At 45.2% G+C, this 25,291-nt stretch overlaps 1 protein-coding gene across 3 annotated transcripts in view; it reads left to right on the plus strand.

Annotated features, from left to right (window-relative positions):
- Positions 1–25,291, plus strand: part of ELOVL5 (ELOVL fatty acid elongase 5) — a 70,434-nt gene that overhangs the window by 22,755 nt on the left and 22,388 nt on the right. For all 3 annotated transcript variants that reach the window (XM_029242260.1, XM_029242261.1, XM_029242259.1), the window contains exon 2: positions 22,266–22,331. In XM_029242260.1, the coding sequence (XP_029098093.1) occupies positions 22,274–22,331 (58 nt within the window). In that variant the 5' untranslated portion in view covers positions 22,266–22,273. The remainder of the gene's footprint in view (positions 1–22,265; positions 22,332–25,291) is intronic.

Raw genomic sequence — 25,291 nt, forward strand, 5'->3', positions numbered from 1 at the left:
ACTGCTCTTTTAAGGGTTGGTCCAAGCCCCACTCCTCTGGGGAGTCTCTCTGGGCATCCCAGCCCCAGATCTCTCCCTCCTCCCCACAGTGCTCAGTGCTTTGGTGCTTCTTCTCTTTTACTGGGTGCTCTTGTGGTATTAACTTTCTATGTGTGTGTGATTCCAGATAAGTTAGACAGTTGTGGACTGTTTCCTGTCCACTCCATCAAGAAGAGTGCTTGTGCATAGTTGGCACACGTATGTATCCGTAGCGGGCTCATAACCACCCTAAATTCCTGTAAGTGATAGATAAGATATGGGTACTGAAATGGATAGATGTGACACTTGGATGTAAGTATCATATGCTGGTTTATGACACAGTAATGGGTATCTTAACCTAGAATTTGTTTTGGATTGAAGAGTAAATACCCACATGATTCTCCTCTGCTGTAGCTTTCCATACATTGTTTTGTTCTTGGACAGGACATCCAACCCGGAGGAGGTTGGTCGGTGGTAAATAGAGTGCAAAGCAAACGGCATTTTTGGAGGATGAGCTGAGCACTGACCTTCCTGATGGAACTTAACCCCAGGATGGGATCCTCACCTTGGAACTGGGCCTAGGGGCGGGGCAGAGTCAGGAGACCCAGCGACCTTTGGCACAGTGCCTTTCTACCTTTTTCAGGCTGTGTGGGAATGGGGTTATCAGCGTCCAAAAAAAGTCCTTGGCCTCAGGTTAATCTGTACTCCCAGCTGTTGGGTGAGGGGAGGCGCTTATTTATGCAATATCCCCACAGGCCCTCTCTGGTGTTTGTACTCTCTGAAAGTTCTATGTCAAACCTCAAGCTAATGCTTCTCCTTCTTGATACTCTTTGGAGTTGGAGACATTCTGATTTTATGATAGCCCATTCCGCAACTTTCTGTCTTGGTTTAAGACTAGATTGTTATCCCAAACTCATTGCCATGGGTCTCTTTATTTTTTTAATCTTTTAACTATATATCTATGTTCTAAAAAAAAATTGTGTATTTTTAATCACATCAGTTGATGTAATATCTAGAGATAGAGATAGATCCATACTGATTTAATTATATGCTGCATATCCATATTTTAAAGGGATTTGGGAGCTCATTTCATTACTCATCCTGGCTCTAGAAACTGACCAGTGCTCTACTTGGTGGACACATTTCTCGTTCTGTTTCATGTTATCCTCCAGGGCACTTAAACCAGAAGTTTCCACTTGAGATTCTTTTCAGCTTATAGCCTCACTGAAATTACATTATCACCATTATTTGCTTTTCTGTCATTTCTAAGCAGGCTTGCCACCTGAGATTTAATATGACTTCATTGATGCTGTGAGCAGGACACCAACCTTCTTTCTGACTCATTTGAATGGGGAAGAAAAACCAAATCAAGTGTATGTTCCATAAACATTGTAGCCAGTAGTAACCATGGGTCCAGTGACATTCTGTTTTGTACACCATTGTCTTGGTGTTAGGATGCCTTGGGCATAAATCGTTCCTTACAAAACCTTAGGTTGTTACTTAGAACCCAGTAGTGTGTTATAGGTATTTGTAGGTGGCCAGTTGGATGTACTTTCATTTTTCCTAGCAGAGTTAAACTTAGTCAGGTTTTAGCATGAGAGGCAGCTAAGAGCTTAGTTTGTTTGAACCCCCTGAACCAAGTACAGGTTCTGTCATCGTGTGCAGCACGTACCTTCTAGTACGCGAGCCTCCATTTCCTTCTCTGTAAAGTAGGGAAAAGACCCTTTACAAGGTTACTGAGAAGATTGAATTAAGTGGTGCACGTGAGGGTGCCTGGAGTGATACTGAGCACACACTGAGCGTTCAGTGTTAGTTACTATTCAGATAATCATCATTGTGTTTTCGGTTTTTAATGATCTTACCACCCTGAAGCCAGGGATTCTCTAAAGGAAGAATATTATGATTTCATAACGAAGTCTTCTTAACTCATTAATGAGGCATTACAGTCTGTAATGATCTGAGATTTGTTTGACGCTGGGATAAATTGGGCCAGAGTTAATGCCATTTCATCCTGTTAGACTTTGTATAGCTTATCTCATTGCCTGCCTGACATTTTGCTGATCAAAATTTCCTTTCCCCCGATGGTGGACCACTTGTCGTTATGAGGATTTTTATGATCCAAGTAGCAGTTGGTTGATTCTAAATTGAAGCTTTGGGTTCAACCTTTTTTGTTCTGGATGCAGGTGACTGAGCTGAAAAGTGCAGGCGAGAGGACACCTTGGGGTTTCTCATTTGTATCTTGTGAAATGCATATGAACTTTCTCTGTGAACAAGTCAAAATATTTTTATAACTGCTCACTCAGTGCCTCCACATGGGATTGGAAAAACCAAGCTGTTTTATGATGCTTTATTGATAGTAATACTAATGACATAAACTGGATTTGGCTGACTTGGCTGCTGCTGAGCAAACAATGCCCTGTCTTCTGCAAAATGTTACGTACACAGTTAAAAACCACCTGGAAGCATCATCTTAATTCAAGTTCTTAAATACAGAAAACATTTGGCTTTTTAAAAGCTAGTTTTATGAGCCTCTGTTACTAGAACCGGATTTACTGTTGCTTTGCAGGGCTCCTTCCTTTGTGGTTGGGTTTGTAGAGTCCACTTTTTAAAAAACAGTCCATGGGCTTCCCTGGTGGCGCAGTGGTTGAGAGTCCGCCTGCTGATGCAGGGGACACGGGTTCGTGCCCCGGTCCGGGAAGATCCCACATGCCGTGGAGCGGCTGGGCCCGTGAGCCATGGCCGCTGAGCCTGCGCGTCCCAAGCCTGTGCTGCGCAACGGGAGAGGCCACAATGGTGAGAGGCCCGCGTACCGCAAAAAAAAAAAAAAAATGCTTGGACTGTGCTTTTTAAATGCATGCTGTCCTCAAGGATCACTATTGTGTATGTAAGACGAATGCTTCTCTTAGAGGTTCAAAAATTGGTAACTAGACCGAGTTCCTGGGTTTGAGGGGGGATCTTTGTGGAATGCAGACAATTCCATTTACTAATAACCTGAGAGGAGGAAAAACTCTTAACATAAGTGACCAATTAAATTGCAGCTTATATTCACAAGTCAGTTTTTAAGTAGAGGATACACAGAATTTATTATTCATTTTTCTTTTATGACCATTAGCCAGAAATGACTCTTTATACATTTATTCAATGTTTATTCAGCTGTTGGGCTTTCTGTATGATTTATATTTCTAATATATACATAGAGCATTTTGTATTAGACTAAAAAATAAAATCTCTTTTTCCTTCATGACGTTACCCAGTCCTGGCCAGGGTGCAGTTTATATAGGCTGTTCACATAGTCCCTGCTGGTAGGAATGTTAATCAGTGAAAATGTTTTGGAAAGAAATTTTGCCATATATATTATATGAAGACCCTTAGACATGATTGGCCAATTTCTGGGAATCTCATTCAAGGAAGTAATTTAATATACAGCTAAAGTTTTACGTGCAGAGATGGCCATCACAATATTATTTAAGCGTAGTAAAAACTTGGACGTCCCTGGTGGCGCAGTGGTTAACAATCCACCTGCCAGTGCAGGTGACACAGGTTCAAGCCCTGGTCTGGGAAGATCCCACATGCCACAGAGCAACTAAGCCCGAGTGCCACAACTACTAAACCTGCGCTCTAGAACCCGCAAGCCACAACTACTGAGCCTGTGTGCTGCAACTACTGAAGCCCGCACACCTAGAGCCCGTGCTCCACAACAAGAGAAGCCACCACAGTGAGAAGCCCGCGCACCGCAACAAAGAGTAGCCCCCTCTTGCCGCAACTAGAGAAAGCCAGTGTGCAACAACGAAGCCCCAGCGTGGCCAAAAATAAATAAATAAATTTATTAAAAAGAATAGTAAAAACTTGGAAACAGACTAAATGACTAATAATGGGGGAATAATTAAAGCATTTATATAAATATTGCTCCAAAACTCAGATTAGGTTCATGAAGATAGTAATTGCTGCAGTGTTGAAATGCAAGATTATACAAGTATATGCTTTTTAAAAGCATATAGAATAGTGGAATATATTTTATTTATATATTTATTATATAATACTAGCATAGCTCTGTGCTAAATGCTGTACACAAACCACTTCATCTGAGTATATAGGTATTATTTTTACTCCCATTTGAAGGGAATATTTCAGTTGAGGCAGCTGAGGCTTTCAGAGGTTAACTTGCCCAAGATCACACTGCTTGTAAATGGCAGGAGGAGGGACATGGATTCTTCCACACTCTCAGAGGCTTTTTGTTTTTTACCTTAAAATGAAACCAAAAAAAAAAAAACACCTCTTCTATTTTTTCAAGTTCCTGCAATAAACATCCCTTTTTATTTTCAGTGTAACATAGGAACTAGAGTGCAGTGGTTAAAAGAGCAGGCTGTGGAGTGACTCTGCCTGCTATTGGCGTGACCTTGGATAAAGGACTTAGCTGCTCTCTACCTCAGTGTGCTCACCTGTGAAAAGGGGACGTGTGAAAGGGCTGGTGTGAGGGTCAAGTGAGATCATCCTTGTAAATTCATAGCAGAAAGACTGGCACGTAGTGAGGACTGAGTGTTAGTTGCTCTTGCTATCATCATGATGCTCTTCAAAGAAAAGGACTTGAAAATAAGAAAAATCATTTGAAATGGTGGCCTGCGCTGTCCTAAGTGGTTTTCAGATTCTCGCAGAGAGATGTTGTGATGGGAGAGTGACTTTGGAAAGCTTTTTTGTGGCGGTCATTAGCAGACCATTTAGTGAAGGGAAATAGCAATTTGCTAAATAATTCAACCCCCTGAAGTGTGTAATTCATGTTGGAGTGTAGCTGGCTTAGTGTTTTCTTAGGACAAGAAGAGCATAAATCCCTAAACAAATGCGTGGCTCAGGTCCTAGCTTAAGCTTGAACTTCTTATACTTAACATTACTCACTCATTGCACAGTTCATCTTGCAGATTGTTCCCTATAAGGGAACACATCACTACAGTGAATGTTCACTAATTTGCACTCCAGTAATTCACAACACATGGCCTGCCTGTTGACTCAGCAGGCACGATGCGTCTATGATGAACAGAATCGGTGGCCAGGCGGTACATTTCTAGATGGTCAGAACCTTCCCTATTCCCTTCTTCCCTCCTACTTGTCCCTGTGCTCCGTGACTCATAGGATAGCACTGCGTGCAGGGTGCAGAGTCAGAACCAGAATTGGGGCTTCCTCCTCTCGCTCCCCTCGCCTTCCTGCCAACCCCTCCTGTGGCCCCTGGTTCCCTCCCCTGCCGTGGCCTCACGGTGTCCTCCATCTCCTGTGTGGACTATTGTGGCAGTCTTCTGACTTGACCTTGATTATCACTCTCTTTCCAGCCTCCCGCCCACCCTCACTCTCACCCCCCACCCCCAATCTAAAATCAACCAGTAGAGCCCTTAGCTGCTTCTCCAACATGGGTTTTCACTTTTCTCTCCCCTCCGCCTTGTCCCGTCCCCCACTGGCAAGCCTTACACGTGACTGTGACCCACCGGTCCCTACGTAGAATCGGTACGTCCTTTGTCGAGGCATCTCCCTCAGCTTGCTAGTTATCATTTCTCCCTAGTGAGACTGACTTCTCCGGAGGTAGGTGTGTGTCCTGTGGCTCTGTGTCCCAGTGCTTCCCACGGTGCGGTGACTGTGCTCCAGGATCATAAAAGCAGCTGCCGTGAATTGAAGTGCCCCTGCATTGCCCCAAGCGTGTCATATCATCTCACAACAACCCCGTGGGGTGTAGGCATCATTACACACGTGTTTAAAGTCCAGGGAACCGGGGTCTGTACAGCTTACCAAAGATCATATTACAGTGTTAAGTGTCAGAGCCCAGAGGGTAGTAGCTCACATTATACATATTACATGAAATTATTTTCGTGTAGAAATAGTGAGAATCTATACTCATAGGCAGCACTTCATTATGAGTTAAGTAGTTTAGGGCCCACCTGGAGATCTGTCAACTACTTATAGCTAGGGTTCTTAATTTGGGGATTGAGGGTCCCTAGGATTTGGGGGAGTTTGTCAATTTTATCCAAATTCTCTGTCATCTGGGGATAGAAAGAGGGTCATCTTCACTTTTTTTTTTTTAACCTTTGCTTTAATCATATTTTTACAATTGGAGTGGGATCCCCAAAAGGTCCAGAACTGCTAATTTCACATTATTTCTATGGAAAATAGAATACAGAAAATAGAATTTTCCAAAGGCCAGATGACTAGTTTACAAAGTAACATCTGGAACACAACCCTTTTGTAAAGTAGAGATTATATGTTTTGATAACTTGAGGGAGTAAATGAATGAAAATGATTCACCTTAGAGACTAGGTTTTCTAAAAGTAGCAATTACGGTCATTCCCTTTCCCTCTCAAAACCACCCTTCTGTTATACACTGAACATTTGTGTGCCCTCACCCCCCATTTCATATGCTGAAGCCTTAACTCTCTGTGTGATGATGTTTGGAGGTGAGGCCTTTGGGAAGGGTTAGATGAACCTTGACCTTGGTCTTGCCAGCCCCCAGAACTGTGAGAAATAAATGTCTGTTGTTTAAACCACCTGTCTATAGTATTCTGTTACAGCAGCCCAAGCTGACCAAGACACTCTTCCTTTCCTTCTCCAACCTGAGGGCATATATGAAATTGTTCATGTATATGAAGAAAAGTATTGGGGAAAACCGTAATACATTTTAAACATGTCACTGCTTCTGTAGTCCCGTTAGTTTTCTTCAAGTTAAGTGTGTTTATTTGGTTCTGCCTAGGAATATGTGATAGCTTTTCCAAATCAAAGTAGGATATTATGTATCCTTTTATATCTGTCACCCCCCAATTAAATGTTCTTGTCTTGGAACATTTGTGGGGTTTCTTTGGGGGGGGTTATTTATTTTTATCGGCGTATAATTGCTTTACAGTGTTGTTAGTTTCTGTTGTATCGCAAAGTGAATCAGCTATCTGTATACATATCTCCCCTCTTTTTAGGATTTCCTTCCCATTTAGGTCACCACAGAGCATTAAGTAGAGTTCCCTGTGCTATACAGTAGGTTCTCATTGGTTATCCATTTTATACGTAGTTTCGGAACATTTGTGTTTTTAAGTGAGCTAAGAACATGGGTTCCAGCTGGGTGATAGATTTCTGAGTTTAGGGGGAAGGACCACATTCCCTATCTCTGCCACCTACCGTAATGCCTTAAAACACATTTGCTGCTCACGAAAGGCATGTTGTTAAACAGTATATGCCGGTTTATATGCCTCAATTCTTTTCCTAAAATTTTCACCTGATAGACTTCTTCAGGAAAGATACCTTACAAGTTCTTTTTTTTTTTCACACACGCTTACTGTATTTTATTTTTACAAGAGATAAATAGACTGACACCAAGCATTGTAAATGGATGTCCACAACAAAAGCAACGATTGCAATTACCAAACACGAAACACACTCATACTGTGTCATAATATTGACATTCAGTCCGGGAATCCTCCACGGTAACAGCTCCTTTACTTTGCAGTGCCTTACAAGTTCTATATGTAAATATTTTTGCTCCTCCTAACTGTGTCCTTAATTTTCATTTTCAGATCTGTTAGTGTCTCTCCCTCGGTGTTCCAGCTGTAGGTGGGCACCTAATTTTCATGCTAATTTGATCACTGGCTTGCCTTTCTTCGTTTTGTTATGGCAAAATGGCTTTTATGACAGCTTGGAGTTGGATATTGGTACTTGGGGAGAATTGAAATGAAGGGAAACTCTTGTTATCAGCCAGTCAGAATATTCATTTACATTAATGTGACTTGCTAAACTACTTGGAGTTCCACTAAAATGTAATCACTTTAGGGCCTAATTCTCAGCTATTTCACCTTTAATGGTTGTCAGGGGGGTTTTAAACACAGTGGCACAGTTGTTGAAAGTAGCACTAGGTGAAAAGGAGAAAAGCTTTGCTAGGAAGAGATCTAATCTTACTGGAGAATTTTGAGAGAGGGTTACAGAAGTCCCCGCAGCCCTTGCTAGACAGTGTCTGTGCTCTGGGCAGCTGTGGGCGTGGAAGGCTCCTTCCCGTCCTGAGGGCAGCAAGGCCCCCTGCAGGGCACAACTTGTGCCCACACTGCACACACCCAGGAAACCGGAATCACAGAACGGTAGGACTCCTCCACTTTATAAAAGTGCTGCTTCGCCACTTTCTGTTTTTCATTGGATTGACAAGAAAGTGACCCAAAAGGTAGAAGAAAACAGTTTTTTATTTTCCATAATGAAGTAAGCTTTTCTTCATATTTTTCATTTATCAAAAAAACATCTAGAATCTGACAACTCAAAACTATTGATGATGCCTAAAGTTTTCTATGTTCTGTGTAGAATAGAAAGCGGCACGGAGATAACGGATGGCAGGAACTTCTTATTTAAACCAGAGAGGCGGAATAGATTTACAGATTTATCCCAATTATCTATGCCTGCTCCATCCATGGTTCTGTAAAATGGGGTTGGTTCAGACTCTGGAACACTTCAAGATCACAGAATGCCCCTGAATCATCAAAGCTTTGATTTTATTCGGGAAGATTTTATTTGATACGTTTAATGATTTTCTTACTCTCTGAAAACTGGCCTATGTGAGAGGTATGGTCCCTTGAAGTCAATCAGAACATTAGGCTGGTCAAACAGTATTCCTGTCGCCCGAGTAGTCTGGGTAAATAAGCGTTTACTGGGAGGCTAAATCAGACAGCTCTGAAAATTAAAGTAGTGAAAACTCTAAAATTTAGGTGAATGGTTAAGCTTTCATGAATGAGGTTATAGTTCACACTATTCCTTTCCAGTAGAACTCATTAACAGATGCCAAAAAGTCACAACTGTGTGTTAGTGGGAGGTGCAAGGGGGGCGTGAGGAGATTGAATTTTTTAGAAAGTCAAATGCTTAGTCTTGTTTATTGGTTTGTTTTCCACTTTTGTGGATTTTTTTTTAATGTAACTTGTTATTTTGAGGTAATTTCAGGTTCATAACTAAGAAATAACACAGAGGTCCCAGATCCCAAGTACCCTTTACCCAGTTCCCCCTCCCTGGTAACATGTTGCAGAGCTGTAGTTTGGTACCACAATGAGGTTGCTGACATTGTTACAGAAAAGATACAGGACGTTTCCATCAGCACATGTTGCCCTTTTATAGCCACATCTGCTTCCCTCCTGCCTTCACTACATCTCTAACCCCTGGTAACTGCTCATCTCTTCTCCATCTCTATAATTTTGTCATTTCAAAAGTGTTATATAAAGGGATTGGCTTTTTTCCACTAAGTCTCTAGAGATTCATCCAGGTTGTTACATGTATCAGAAGTGTGTTCCTTTTGTTGCGGAGAAGTATTCCATGGTGTGGATGTACCACTATTTGTTTAATAATTCACCTGTTGAAGGGTATCTTGGTTGTTTCCAGTTTGGGGCTATAATAGATAAAGGTGCTGTGAATATTCACGTATAGGTTTTTGTGTGCATGTCAGTCTTTTCTCTGGAATAAATGCCCAGTAACTTTATTTTAATGATGGCATACTGTTTGTATGCCTGTACCATAATTTGTTTAGCAAGTTACTTTTAGATGGGTATTTTTCTGCTGCTTATATCACTGATGACAATCTTATAATTAAATCTTAATGCACATCTGCTTTTATTTCCTTAGTATAAGGATTTCTACAAGTGAGCTTGAGTGTGCAGAATTTAAAAGCTTTTTTTTTAAGTATCTCTCATTTTTTAATGTTTATTTTTAATTTAAGTGCATCTGATTCCAGAGCATTTTCATTACCTCAAAAACCCCATACACCTCAGCAATTACTTCCCATCCTCCCCTCCCCCAGCCCCTGGAAACCACTAATGTACTTTGTGTCTGTATGGATTTGCCTATTCTGGACATTTCCTATAAAATAGAATCGTGTAATATGTGACCTTTTGTGTCTGACTTCTTTAACGTAGCATAATGTTTCCAAGGGTCATCTATGTTTTAACGTGTATCAGTACTTCATACCTTTTTATGGCTGAAAAACATTCCATTGTGTGGATGTACTACCTTTTATTTATTCATCAGTTGGTGGACATTTGGGTTTTTACCCCTCCCCCCCCCTTTTTTTGGCTAATATAAATAATGCTGCTGTGAATACTTGGGTACAGGCTTTTATTTCTTCTGGGCATATACCTAGGAGTAGAATTGCTGGGTCATATGAGAGCTCTGCGTTTCACTTTTTTAGGACCTACCAAACGATTTTCCACAGCAGATGTACCATTTGACAATCCCAAATGATGTATGAGTGTTCCAATTTCTCCATATCCTCACCAACAACTGTGTCTTTCTTTATGATGATAGCATTCCTAGTGGGTGTCATATGGATCTTTCTAAAAGAGAAAGGGCCAGAGCTGTTGGGGTAACACTGCCTTGCTGATAGGTGGCCACCTGACCTACCAGCTACGGAAAGCCCTCGGGCACTGCTAATATGGAGTTTCCCAGTGGTGTCAGTGGGCTGTCTCTGGGCTTCTGTAGAGGAAGAGGAGATTGTAGCCCTGACTGTGCCTTATGCCAGAGCCCCTGACTTGGATGCAGTTCAGCGAGGGCCGAGGAAGCTGGGCGGGGTGGGGGTTTACCTACTCATCCTTTGGGGACCCAATTGCAGAAACTCTGAGGCTGAAAAATTTCCTTTCTAGCTTTTATCATAACAGCAATTGTTTTACTCATTCTCAGGGGGAAAAGAAAACACCCTTTCTTGGATCCTGTGGGTAAAGGCTAGAAAGGCTTGTGGTTTCCATTTTCATAGGTGACATTTCAAAAGTCATTGCAGGGCTTCCCTGGTGGCGCAGTGGTTGAGAGTCCGCCTGCCGATGCAGGGGATGCAGGTTCGTGCCCCGGTCCGGGAGGATCCCACATGCCACGGAGCCACTGGGCCCGTGAGCCATGGCCGCTGAGTCTGCGCGTCTGGAGCCTGTGCTCCGCAACGGGAGAGGCCACGACAGTGAGAGGCCCGCGTACAGCAAAAAAAAAAAAAGTCATTGCAGATCACAAGCTGCCAAAATGATAGCTTTAAAATGTACTTTAAAAAAAATTCTGTGTAGTAGTTTGCAGAGAGCACAAGATTTGTACATAGTCGGATAACTAACTCTTCCCAGTGTGCCTGGGACTTTCCTGACTTTTTTTTTTTTTCCCTGATATTGAATCCCAGGAAACCAAGTTCCAATAAATCAGGACACTTGGCCACCCTAAGACATATAAACCTGCAGATAACGAAATGGACCTGCTTGTTGTTTGGCCAGGTTACTTAAAGTCTCTGAACTTTAGTTTCCTCATCCGGAAAATTGGGATAATTCCTTACTGAGTCTTTGAAAATCTGGTATGTAATAGACGCTCAATAAGTGTTAGCTCCCTTGTCTTAAGCTTCAGACTAGCAATGAAAGTTATATTCTTTTTATAACCAAATTCTGTATTTTCGATTACAAGCCTTTTCATTTCCTTCTCCGTTCCAATTAAATCAAGGGGGTGTGTGTGTGTTTATTTTTTAGGGCCGTGCTTCTAATTGGTGCCTTGGTTGAGTGTAGTAACCAGCAGGAAAGCCAGCAAGGGAAAGGGGAGTTGGCTTTGAAGAACCCCCTCTAACCGCCCCCAACCTGTTAATTTAGTCTATTGCTAAGTAACAGATTACTGCAAAATTCAGCAGCTTTAAACAGCAAACATGTATTATCCCACACAGTCCCTGAGGGTCAGGAGACCCAGAGAGGCTTAGCTGGGTGGTCCTACCTCAGGGTCTGTGCTGAGGTGCCGGTGGGCCTGCAGTCCGCTTCCTCACTCACTCGGGTGTTGGCAGAGGCCTTGGTTTCTTTCTGCCTTGGCCCCCCCATAGGATGGCTCACGACAGGGCAGCTGGCGTCCCCTGAAGCTAGTCATGTGAGAAGCATACTGACCATGATGGAAGAAGTCACAGTGGCTTTTATAACCTCATCCCAGAAGTGACACACCATCCCTTCTGCTGTGTTCTACTGGCCCCACACACAGCCCTGGTCCAGTGCAGGAGAGGATCCCTGGGGACCACCTTAGAGGCTGCCTTCCACAGATGCTAAGTTCACATGAAGACACCTCTGTCCTCTAATCCAGGGACTGAAGCCGATAGGAAGTGGCTCAGTGTAGGACTGATAATAACGGGGCCTGAGCCAGAGCCCACCTCTTGGCCAGTGCCCGGATGCTTCCTGTCGTCCACCTTGCCTCCTTCCAAGCAGTACGTCCAGTTGGCTGTGGGCAGGTATGTGCTGTGAGTTCTGGCGTTGGCAGCCACTTGGTGGCACCTCACACGTCCCCAGCTTGGTATGACCAAGCCTGCGGTTACTAAATCCCTCCTGTGTCCCGAGAACAGCTGCTGGGGGTGACACAGAGCAGGATAGACCCTCCCTCGCTGCGCTTTACAGGCCTGGCCTCCATTGACACCTGTCAGCCTGGGAAGTGCTGACAGAGGGTAAGGGGTCCCTCCTTATATTATGTTGTATTCCTTACAACAACATTCCAGAGTGGAGGAAGGGCTTACACTACTTAATGCCTGCTGGCTATATGTTATATGTGCTATGTAACACTGTGTTTAAAAGGTAGGAGAACTGATCTCTGACTTAATGAGGTTTATTTCAGCTTAAGAGATGATTCCCCGCGCCCCCCCCACCCCCACCCCCACCCCCACCCCCGCCGCCCCCCGGCTGATGGAGTTAGAGCAAACAGGGAATTGTAACCTAATTTGTAGGAATGAAAAACATTTTGTCCTTGACCCCTGTCCTAGTCTAGACTCTTGTCATTGTAATACAATACATGGATACTGTCTGCAACAGATTTCATTAGTCCCAAAGCCCAGCTTATGTACACAGCAGTAGTTCCCAAAGAAGCCTGGCTGCCCATCAAAATTACCTGAGGAACTTTTCAAAAAAAAAAAAAAAAACAAATTTCTCAGCCTCTTGACTACTGAATCAGTTTCTAGGAGTAGGTCCCAGAAATCTGTTTTTTAAAGCTTCTAGGTGATTGTGAGATGCGGACAGATTGGAAGACCCATTGATGTGAAACTGAAAGACGTGAAGGCATTCATTCATTCATTCATAGTTTCAGCCGGTAACCGGCAGTCTGTCAGGCACAGGTCCAAGCTCTGAAGGCACAGATGGGAACATCAGAGGCGCTGCCCTTGAAGGCTTGGAGCTTAATGGGGCTTATGAACAAATGAGCAGATAATTACAGTATAACTGACAATCACAGCACTTTAAACATAAGCCTATAATTTTATCACTGATTGAGATGGTGGAAGTGATGATGGGCGTATGAAAATGAGGCCAAGGAGGATTGCCGCCCTTTTCCCACTGACTTCCCAAATAGGTCTTAATATGGAGATTCCTAAGGTCTCTCTTACCAAGCATCATGAGTGAATACAACTGGTTGTTTTTGGTTTTTGTGTTTTTTCATTTTGTTTGTTTTTGGCTGCATTGGGTCTTCGTTGCTGCACAGGGCTTTCTCTAGTTGCAGCAAGTGGGGGCTACTCTTCATTGTGGTGCGCGGGCTTCTCATCGCGGTGGCTTCCCTTGTTGCACAGCGTGGGCTCTAGGCACGTGGGCTTCACTAGTTGCAGCACACGGGCTCAGTAGTTGTGGCACTCAGGCCCTCAAGTAAGCATGCTTCAGTAGTTGCAGCGCGTGGGCTATAGGGCACGCGGGCTCAGTTGCTCTGCGGCATGTGGGATCTTCCCGGGCCAGGGATCGAACCCATGTCCCCTGCATTGGCAGGCGGATTCTTAACCACTGTGCCACCAGGGAAGTCCCTACAACTGATCTTTTAAAATTTTAATTGAAGTATAGTTGATTTACGATATTGTATTAGTTTCAGGTGTATAGCAAAGTGATTCAGTTATATATTTTCAGATTATTTGCCATTATAGGTTATTATAAGATATTGAGTATTGTTTCCTGTGCTATATAGTAAATCCTTGTTGCATATCTATTTTACATATAGTAATTTGTATCCGTTAATCCCGTAGTACTCCTAATTTATCCCTCCTCCGCCCCCCTTTCCCTTCTGGTGACCATAAGTTTGTTTTCTACGTGAGTCTGTTTCTGTTTTGTATATAAATTAATTGCTGTTATGTTTTAGATTCCACATATAAGTGATATCTGATATTTGTCTTTCTCTGTCGGACTTACTTCACTTAGTATGGTAATCTCTGGATCCATCCATGTTGCTGCAAATGGCAATATTTCATTCTTTTTTTATGGCTGAGTAATATCCCACTGTGAATACAACTGGTTTTGTTTTTGTTTTTTAACCTGATAGTGTTATTTAAAATTAATTCTGCATTTATTCTCATGGATAAAGCTGTGTGAACTCAAAACCACTCTTACATATTGTCACCATCCTCTTTACAATGATCTTATGAACGTGCCCCTTGAAAGGCCATACCGGGTATTTTAAGAGAGATAGGTTGTGGGGTGGGAGACTTGGCTTCAAACTTTGGCTCCACCCAAAGTCTGTGACCTTTGGCATCTCAGCCCCTTCTGCAGCTGTAGTAAATGAATGGACTCATTGGGCATCTACCATGTGCTAGTTGCTAGGAGTACAAAAGGCATGTCAGGTACAGGCTGACTTCTGCTCTGTGCTGACGGTATGAACACTGATCTTCTCTTCCACTCAGAAGTCAGTGACCAGTGTCCCCTTAACATTCCAGAGAATTTATCTAGAGACTTAAAAGTCTCCTGGATTTGCACATATTATGTCATCCCATCCAAAGCAGAGAATGCCAGAGCTGTGAGGTGTGGATGTGGGCAGGTTTCATTGCCCATGGACTTTGCAGGGGACCCCAGTCTATGGCTTAGCAAAAACTCTCATGAACATTGAATGTGAAATTGGTCAGCGCCAGAGGTCTTTGTAATGATGATGATAACGCAGATATGTTTGCATCTATTGTGTGCATGCATGATTGTAAATATTTTACATATGTTATTGACTCATTTAATCCCACAGAGAAGGCACTGGCAATGGCCCTTCTTTTACAGGTGAGGAAATTAAGTAGCTGGCCCAAGGTCACACAGCTAGTAAGTGGTGGAGCAGGGGCTGGAACCCTGGCTGTCGGGCTCCTGCCCAGTGCTCGCCACAGGGTCTTTGCACACTGCCAACCACTGTGTTTCAGGAGGGCAGAGTGATGTCTGTCTCCGTCAGTCGTTTTCCTAACGAGCAGTACTGTATACTGCTTGGCACGTAGTAGGCGCTTGTTAAATATTCAGCTGCCTTTCCGACGACTGGTAGCATGAAGGGCAGTCACAGCATCACCAGGAGCACAGAAATAAAACCAGTCATGGGAAGACCTGATCCCGGCACTCGGGTCTTTCACCTTGTCTCACCGCCTCGTGTGGATTGATGAGTTACTGTCAGCAAAGCTCTTTGTGGGAGCAGAGCTCTCCGTCCGTCCACAGCAGTCTGGCCTTCATCCAGCGGCAAGGGGCTTTCTGTGTCTATATTCGCTTCGTCTTCTTCCAAATGACAGTGTGCTTCAACCGAAGCCAAATGTCACTGGTTTTATTCTTCTGATTTCCAATGAGAATTGAGTCGCCCGAGAGTAATTTTCTACAGTGAACCCCTCTCCAGATGCTTGTGGGGTAAGTGGGTTGGTGTGTGGGGTCTTTACTGGGGAAGAACTTTGATGATATGTTCTGTTCCTTAGCTCTGAATAAGAATTCCCCTAGAAGCTACTAGAGGCCAAGGGGGAGTCACTTGACACCTAACCTGGGACTTGGAGAAAAGGTTGAAGACAGAATGAACAGGGAGGAAGGACCACAGATGATTCATTTAAGAACAGAGTGGGTGTGACCCTCCACCGCTTTAGAAGAATAGAATGTCCTTCTTCGGCAATGGTTAGAATAGTGCTTTTCAGTTAACTGGTGGCAACCAAGGAGTTGGAGGTGACGTGGGCTTCCCTTTCAACCTGTCTCATCTAACTTTTGGATAAGGGAAAACTTGAGTGTGGCAGCATTTACAGTCCCCGCCCCCCCCCACGCCCCAGTTGTCCATTACACCAGAACGAGGGGCTCAGCCTTTAACCGCAGCGCTGACCTATAGCAGGACTTGGTGGTGCCTGGCGGTGCCCCAGCTTTGCAGTGACTGGCCTGAAGCCCAGCCAGAGCTGTGTCCTTTCTCACGTGCTTGCTGTACAGTAGGAGAGAATGGCTCCATCAGAGTATTAACGAGAGTTGGATGTGCCCTTAGAATGAGGGTAAGAAAGTATGAGAAGCTTATGGGGGAATGAGAGTAAGCACAGATTCCTGGATTGTCGGAATGAGGGGACCACACCAATTATCTATTGATGTGGCAGATAATTTCTCCCGAGCCAAGATTTAATCCGGAGTTATCTTTTTTTTTTTTTGCGGTACGCGGGCCCCTCACTGCTGTGGCCTCTCCCGTTGCGGAGGACAGGCTCCGGACGCGCAGACTCAGCGGCCATGGCTCACGGGCCCAGCAGCTCCGTGGCATGTGGGATCCTCCCGGACCGGGGCACGAACCTGCATCCCCTGCATCGGCAGGCAGACTCTCAACCACTGCGCCACCAGGGAAACCCCGGAGTTATCTTCTTTTTAAGTGCCAGCACTCTAAAGGGATTCTCTTGTCAACTTGCTTTCATATCTGGAAGCTTGTTAGTGCTTAGATGTTTTTCTCCTTAGGGTCTCTATGACAGTTGTATATTTTAACATTTCTGAGCAGATGTGGTCATTTTCCTCCTCTTATTCCCAAGCTGATTTTCTCCAACCAAGAAAAACCTTTTTAAATTCAAGAAACAGTGTTGTGACTACCAAATTAAAGCACCATTTAATGTTTTGTGTTATTGGCAGCAACTTGGAATGTTCCCATGCCTGCTTAACAGGAGTTGACTGTTAAGGGGATGAATGGGTTGGAGAATAGAAAGTGGAGGGAGATTTCCTCCTGACCCCTTGGAGCTGGAAGCTCAGTTTAGCTGACTCATTTTTAGATGAACTGTGACAATTCTAAGTGAATAAATAAATAAAACAGGACACGATGAGGAAGCTAACAGTAGTTAAATGTCTGCAGTAAACACATCTTTAAACCAAAAGCAATGTGACTTGACTGATTTCACAGGAAAGGGGGCTTTCAAAGCAAGCTGACTTCTCCCTGCCACCATTACCTTGGCAGCAAGAAAAACCAGGGCTTGACCCTGAAAATCAATTGTCACTGCTAAGCTTGAGAGTCAGCAAACAGCCTGGTTGTGGGTTTAGGTAATTAACTTCCTTTAGGTAATTAACTTCCTTTATAATTTTTTTAAATCTTACTATCCTTTAAAACAAATTTGCCTTAAGATCTCAGTACTTTTCACGTGCTCAGCAGCTTTCTCACTTTCTTCTGCTCCAGGTATAAATGGCCAAGATGCTCAGCATTTGCGTTCTTACCAAGACCAGTAACTTCATCTTGAGAATCGCGGTGGGAGCAGCTTTCCTTAACCCCAGCGACCTTCCCTGTGGTCACCCCACCACCCCATTTGCTCACAGTTTGTTGTCTCTCTTGGGGGCCGCGTGGAAAGGGGGGGCACTGGTTTGCCGTAGAGCTTGTTGTGTCTTGTTTCAAGCCTCCAGCAAATTCTGTGTGATACTAGATCACAGTGAAAACGAATGCTTGTTCGGCCTCACGCAGATGACTCACCTGGGCCTGCTCCTGGGGAGAGCCAACTCATGGACAGATGGATCTTCCACAGGAGCCCTGCTCTCTTTGGGGGATTCGGGTTTTGCCCTTTTGTGCCCTGTTTTCATCAGTATTTCCAGGTTTGTGTATTCTGAGCTGTGGTAGTTTGAACGTTTCTCTTGAATTTAGGCCTGAGGCTCACGTAGTACACGTGCCAGGAACTTGCCGCGTCACAGAACTAATCCTTGATTTAGATGAAGGTGTACTGAATGCTCTCTCATCCTCTTTTAATACAGGGTAATTACTGGCCCTAGTTAATCATTTCTTTTCTTAGTGAGACACTTACAATGAGGCGCAATTGTAATACAGCTGCATGGTTACCAGAAACACTCCCGAATTTGATAGTGGGAAGTGGCTTTCAACTAAGAGTGTCTTTTGGGAAATGTGCGTACAGAGGAGTTCTTTAAAATCTATTCTAATTTACCTGCCCGTGTTCTCTACCCTTATCCTGTTTTCATTGTTGTCATTTTCTGTGTGTAGCCCTTGAACTCGTGAAGAGCTTTTGGATGCTGTTGTGGTTGGAATTTTCCTTAATGTATCTGATTACTCCCTGTCGTGACCTGTCATTCTGGGAGGCCCCGTAGGTTGAGCGAGTGCCAGAGACTCCTGGTTAAAGAGGGTGGGGAGGCGATGCTTGGCTAGGTGTCAGCGTGATCTGGCCCCTGGGAGGTGCTAACTCTCCCTTTTTCCTGTCTGAGTGTGGGGAACCAGTCACATCAAAGAATGGCTTATTCTTTGGCTGCACTCAGGACCAGAGCTCCTCTTGCGTGGGCCCAGCACATGGGCTTGGTCCCTGCTAGTACAATTGTCCAGAGCAGCTGTGTGCCTGAGTGGCCCAGCTCGCCCAAGCTGCCAGTAGGTTGCCTGGTTGTTAAGAAGTGACATTCCCAGCCCACGTGCAGCTTGGAAGATGGGGATCTGCCACAGTCAGGCAGGCCACAGACCTGGCTGTGCAGTTGGACACCTTGTGCAAAGTGGGTCATGCCATTCCCGTGATCCCAGATCGCCAGGCAGAGTGTCAAGGGCTTTGCAGGGCCCCGTGCCTCTCCCGTTCCTTTAGAAAAGTACAAAAGAGTACAGCTCAGCCCACAGGCTGCTCAGCAAGTGCACAGTTCGCCCAGCAGGGCGGGCCAGCCTGGCGGGAGTTCACTTGCTGGGACCTTTTGTCCTGTTCCTGCCAGGCGGGCCAGCCAGGGAGCTGCGAAGGGGACGCGGGGACCGGTGTGAGTGCAGCTAAGGAGCCGCCTCCCCTGCCAGCTGGTGGCCACGAGCTCCCCGCGCTGTGGGGTTGATTTCTGTGAATCCCAGTGGGTGGGGAGGGGAGGACAGAGGGGAGATGGCCCCAGGCCCCTGCCCCCAGCTGGCCCTCATACTGGAGTGCCCTTTCTCTCCGCTCTGTGGTCACCATCTCCGAGTGGCGACTGCATTTTCCAAAGTAAATTTTTGCTCCGTGATCCCGTCCCCTTTACCCTGCTTTATTTTTTCTTGCTGACGGTCACTTAACGTACCATATTTTACGTGTGTGTTCCTGCCCAGCCTGGAATTTTGTTTCCTGCTGCACCCGTCAGGGCCGTCCTGCCTCTGCTCCTGGCACGGGGCACGTGCTTGGTAAGCGTGTGGTATGAATGAGAAATGAATCCATGGTATTAAGGGACCTGGACGTGTGGCCGGCTGGACAGGAACTCAGAACTGTGCTGAGATGATGAAAGCAAACCTTTGCTGGAGAAGCCTCCTGGTGACCAGTGTAAAAACAGCCCCTTCTGAGCAGGTCACGGGACGTGTCCAGTTGTGGGCGTGGCCCGGGGAGAGGCTGGGGGAAGCCATGAGCGTGGCCGCGTCCAGCCCACAACCAGGCCTCCGATTCCCCGGCCAGGGACTCTGCTGGTTAGGGCCTCATGTTCCCCCTTCTCAACATAGACGTTTCAGGAATTATGAGCAACTCTCTCTGAAAATTACTACTGTTGTGATTGTTTGGCTAGCTTTTTCACATGTTCCCAAGTTGGATGGTGAAAAGTTCTGCAAGCCTGAGAGAATTCTCAAGCTGAGAAGAAATGTGGTCTAAGAACAGCTGGGCCCTTACTGGCAGAAGCGTGTGGAGATGTTCCGTCTTAGAATGAGCCCCTGTGCTGCCACCTCCTGCAGGGCTCAGGACGGGTTCAGATTCGGATCATTCAGGACAGATGGCCTGTAACAGAAGCCTTCAGTATCACCACATACTAGATCTCGTAGTCTCGTCTGGGGGCCTGCTGCTGGGTTCAGTGCGATTGGACTGAAATTTTGCCTTGTGTTTAGCCAGGCTGCTTTTCTGTTGCCATGATGTCAGCATTGTCATCTTTGTAACGATGGGTCATTTATACCCATTCCTAGGCCTCATTTTTTCCCTAAGTCCACGAATGTTCTCCCCCCACCTCCACCCCACAGGTCTGTTTCCTGTCATTTTTGAGCATTCCTTTACTTCTGTTTCCAGCTTTTCTACATCCTCCCTACATAGAAACCAAAACTGGTTACAGGCTCCCGTGAAAGGGCTCTTAGTTAAAAATGAGAAGCGTGTTCTTACTGTTTTCGTCAGGTGTGTTCCTGACGTTAGATCCCAGAATGCTGTTACTTGCTAGGACTTTTACAGCTTGTTGTTAACGCGTATGTGCATCATTTCCAACATCTGCTTGTTGGCAAACTCGGTTGGTTTTGGTGTTCAGCACGTGCCTTCTCCCCCATCGTGAAAATCTAGTCTGTTCTAGGCCTCCAGGCGAGCTCTTTGTGTTTTTCCCTATTCAACAATCCTTTGTACACAGTAGGTTTAGTACGTTCATTTCAGCCTCATCTTTCATGCTCAGATAATGCTTCACGCTGACAGGTGCCTCCCTCCTGAGATGTTGTCAACTGTCCCACCTTCCATTGCTGCCCCCTGCGGGTGTTAGGACTTGCATTGGATGTTGTGGGCTCACTGGTGGGAGTTTAGTGGGCAGGGCACACGGACGCTGGCGGTATCCACTGTGGAGTGGACCCTGCGGCAGACACACAGCAGGAAACCTTTATGGGAGGGCTTTCTGCGCGCCAGGCACTGCTCTAAGGACCTTAGGCGTATTGATGTATTAGATCATTTGCTCTTCTTAACAGCCTGAGGGGCAATTATTATTTCCCACATGTTACAGGTAGGAGGCTAAATAAGTTGTCCAAGGCCATATTACTATTAGGTGGAAAAAATGGGTTTCAAACCCAAATTGTCTGATAAGGAGCCCAACGTGGAGCCTCTTAATCACCTGCCAGCCTGTCACGCTTTTCTACCTAGTTGTGTAACTGTTGCATGACAAAGGTGGCATATCTAATTGTTGGCACTTGGGTGTGTGGGAGCTGGTGGCTTCTTGGCTGAGGGAGTCCGCGCCCTGCAAGTCTCCCCCCAGGGCAGGACAGATGCTGGAACGGAACCCTGGTCGCTGCTGCTTTCAAGGTGTCATCGATGGCAAAGGATTAACTGCCTAGTTGATGAAACCAATTTTGCCTTTGCCCTTGGAAGCAAAAATATTTGTGGTTATTTCTATGAGAGTAATGACCAAGACAGTTAAACGTATGCCTCCGAACTTTAATATAGAAAATCTAGTCAATACACAGATGAAAAGATGCTTTGCTACCCTGTAAATGTAAATCTTAAATGGGGGGAAAATAGGGAGTTTTAAACTCTTAAAGATGGAGGTAGGTCTGTAACCAGTGATAGGAGATCATCTCCAAGATGTTGTCAGTGAAAACAATCAGCAATATTTTTCCAAGCCTTTTTTTTTTTTTGCAGTTACCACAGTAAGAATATATTTCACATCGCAGCTGAGTACATCATACTCATAAGTACGGTACAGTAACACTGAAGACTCGTGACATTCATTCTCACTAAGGGCAAAGCACTGTGATAATTATGATCAGTTTATTATTTCTAATGCGAAGTTGACTTGATCATCTATTAATGGGTTGTGACCAACAATTGTAAAAACTCCCATTTGGCATGACTTCTTTTGTGCTCAAAAGAGAGAAATCTCTGGAAGTATACCCAAGAAATGGTACCAGTAGGCTTCTTCTAACAGTGGGGTGGAGGGATTGTGTTGGAGCAAAGTGATGAGATTTTTCTTACCTCCTCTTTTCATTTTAAATGTTTGAATTTTTTTTACTATGGACGTGAGTACGTTAAGACAGTAATTAATAAAAGTACCCAGCAGAGGAACTGTCTTCTCCCTGTGGCGGTCCTATTTGCCCTGATGGGCTCTTCCCTGTCTGCCTCCTTTCTATCCAGTTCCATCCTTCTCCTCACTGAGATTTCAGCTTCACGGAGAGAGTTTTTACAGAGCTGAGAAAAGAAGCACAGAAAACTGGCGCTTCATTTATAAAGTGACTTCGCGGGATTGTGTCTTTTCTTTTGATTTTCAAATTAGAACTTACCCCATAAGTTACTTTTGTGAGTTTAAAAAGAAATTGTTTGTACATGAGGAACTTAACCTTGTCCAGAGCATGTTCCCTGAAAAGAATTTGTTCTTGTTGTTTTATGAAAAAATACAAAAAGCATTTTGAGTAGAGATTTAATCAATGTCTCTTTTTCTTAATAGGTTTTAAAATGGAACACTTTGATGCATCACTTAGTACCTATTTCCAGGCATTGCTCGGCCCCCGAGGTAAGGTGGTTTTGGGTTTTGCTCCCCCCTCCTTCCCCCCAGCTCCTTGTTACAGGCACATGTAAATATTGCACGAAGACATTCTAGAAAACATGAGCATTTTCCAGTGATTAGACTAACGCTTTGTCCTGGATACCAGGGGCTTGGAGTCCTCTGAGGTCCCCTGGCTGCTGGGGCAGAGACACAGGTGCTGTGACCCTCTGCTGACTTTGGCTGGAGCTCAGCTTTGCCGTCAAGCTTGCAGCCTGAGAATGCCACAGATTTCACCACTACTGGTGACATGGTTTCCTCAGTTCTTGTGAGTCTTCAGCTGAAACTGACTTCCAAAATGCACTGCTGCAATAGGAGTTAAAAACTTTTCCCCTTTTACAATTCTAAGGGCTTTTTTTTTTTTTTTTTTTTTGCGGTACGCGGGCCTCTCACTGTTGTGGCCTCTCCCGTTGCGGAGCACAGGCTCCGGACGCGCAGGCTCAGCGGCCATGGCTCACGGGCCCAGCCGCTCCGCGGCACGTGGGATCTTCCCGGACCGGGGCATGAACCCGTGTCCCCTGCATCGGCAGGCAGACTCTCAACCACTGCGCCACCAGGGAAGCCCCTAAGGGCTTTTTAATGTCCTTTGGTGTTGTGTCACGTCAATGGCTAGATATATACACCTGAGCTCTTTTGCCCTTCATCTTTCATTACCTTTTAGGAAGTAGGTCAGCTCCATATTACACCTTCTTCTAATGTCATCTATAATGTCTTAGTTGTAAAGAAGGAACTTTGGGAGTTCCCAGGAAGATTCTTAGGAAAACTACAAGAGGCTTTTAAACAGATGAAAAGATTCTGTTTCACTTGTGGTTTTTAAAATACAAAAGAAAACAATAAAAGGAACTTCATCTGTTAGTAAGGCAGAGATGAATTAAGGCTGATACCATCTGTGATAATAGTGAGGGTGTAGAGAAAGAGTCTAACTTGGGGTGACCTCTCTGGAGGGCACTTGTGGTTTCTGTTGAAATTAAAATGCTCGTGTCCTTTGACTCAGCAAAGGTATGTATAAGGAAGGTCCTTAACAGCATCGCTTGTCAAAACTGGAAATAATCTAGAAGCCTATCCATAGGGGACAAGTCAAATTAGTGTGCAGCCCTTGGAAAAGAACAAGCCAGATGTATCTCTGTGTGCTGGTGTTGGGACGATGCCTTCTTTGAGTGTTGCTGGATCAAAAATCCAATTTTAAATGGCTGAAACAATAATAAAAATTATTAGCTTACATGATGTGACCTGAGTCACTTCAGGGGCTCCGTGATGATACCCAAGAACCCCGTTCTTGTCATTTCCTACCTTGCATCCTCGGTATGTCAGCAGCTCTGTCCTCAGGATAGGTTTTCCCACCTTTCGTGGTTGCAAGGTGGCCGCTGCAGCTCTAGGCTGCACCTCCAGAGGAGGAGGGAGAAGTCTGATCATTTGCACAGTTTTAAGAACACGTAAATTCTTCCCCAGAGCTCTTCACAAACTGTCATCTCCTCAGAGTTCAGTGGCCACGGTTGCTCCACATGCTTATGTCTGAGCCAGCCCCCAGGGAGTGGGTTAGGTCTCCACAGTTGACCAGATCCCTAAGGATTTACTGCCTGGGGTTGGGGCCAGCCACCCAGGAAGTACTTGGATACTTGGTCACATAGAAGAATGAAGATCTGTGATAAAACTTAAAAAGCATGGTGCAAAACAGCGTTAAGTAAAAGGAAATGGGAGGTTTTTGTGGGCGCATTTATTATGTTTGTGATTATGTACACATCAACATTTGTAACAGTCTGATGTTAGTTGCTGCGGAGGAACTTGTTTTCTCAGAATTGACCGCTTCCAGCCCAGAGCTGAGAACAAAAGGGGTTAAGAATCATCTTGTTAAAGTTCACTGGGGGGGGCCGCTTCCCTGAAGGGCTTCTGAGAAGCACAGTTCGGCAGAAACTGGCAGCCACCACCCTAGCATCACTAGTGGGGAGAGGGTGGAGGGCGTCTCCCTCTAAAGCCAAGAGGAGAAACACTGCGGGAATTTAGGGTGTCTGCAAGAAAGGAGACTGACAGTGGTTCCCCAAGCGGATGTATGCTCCACTTAACCTGTGCTTGTCCTACAAGGTCAAGGGAGAGAGCATTGGAGAGAGTAGCAAGATGGTCCAGCCAGGAGCTCAAAGAAGGGGCTGAGACACTGTCCTCACTTAGCTGCTGCTGCTTAGAGGATACGGAAGTGAAACCAGCATGTGCCTCTGAGCTCCACAGTGGGGGGGCCTTGGAGGGTATGTAGAGCGAAGGGCAGGCTACAGGTTTGGGGGCTCACTGCAGCAGGATGCAGAGGGGGACGTGCTGCAGAGGTGGCTTCCTAGGAGTCAGCCAGAGGATGGAGTTGAGTCTTGCAGGGGACATATAACACCCAAGGGATCCGGCTGCCAGGGAGTTTGTTCCCAGCCACGGGAGGGCTGTCAGGTTGCCGCGGGCAGCCACTGGGAGTGCATTTTTCCTTTTCCTCCTCCTTCCTGCCTAGGAGAGGGGAGGGGAGCCAGGGAGGTCCCTCCTGTGCCAGTAATTTCCTTGAATCAGTATAGGTCTTCCCTCTCAAGCTTCTGTTCTTCACTTACCTGGTCATTGCTGCTTCACCCTCACTTTTTAAAATATCATCCCCGCTGCTGTTGCCCATGGCACTCGTGGCAGACGCTGCCTGTTGAATCAGACGATCTCTGAGCTGGCTGAGTGGCACGTCTTCTGAGCCTGCGCACGCTGGGCAGACTGGCTGACACTGGGCTGGGATGGAGGGCTTTGGAGCTCAAAGACTGCCATGTCTAGGGTTTCCTTGTCCCATGCATAATTCAGCAAGCCTGGTTAATCAATCCAGTTAATGGAAAATTGAGCTTTCTCCTTGGTTTCTTTAAGATTCTTTGGAAAGGATTTTTTTAAATTATTTAGCAAAACCTGTGAATAATAACGCATGTTGT

Source organism: Monodon monoceros, unplaced genomic scaffold (genome assembly GCF_005190385.1).
Source record: "Monodon monoceros isolate NGI ecotype Baffin Bay Population unplaced genomic scaffold, NGI_Narwhal_1 Super_Scaffold_3, whole genome shotgun sequence".
Classification (NCBI taxonomy): domain Eukaryota; kingdom Metazoa; phylum Chordata; class Mammalia; order Artiodactyla; family Monodontidae; genus Monodon; species Monodon monoceros.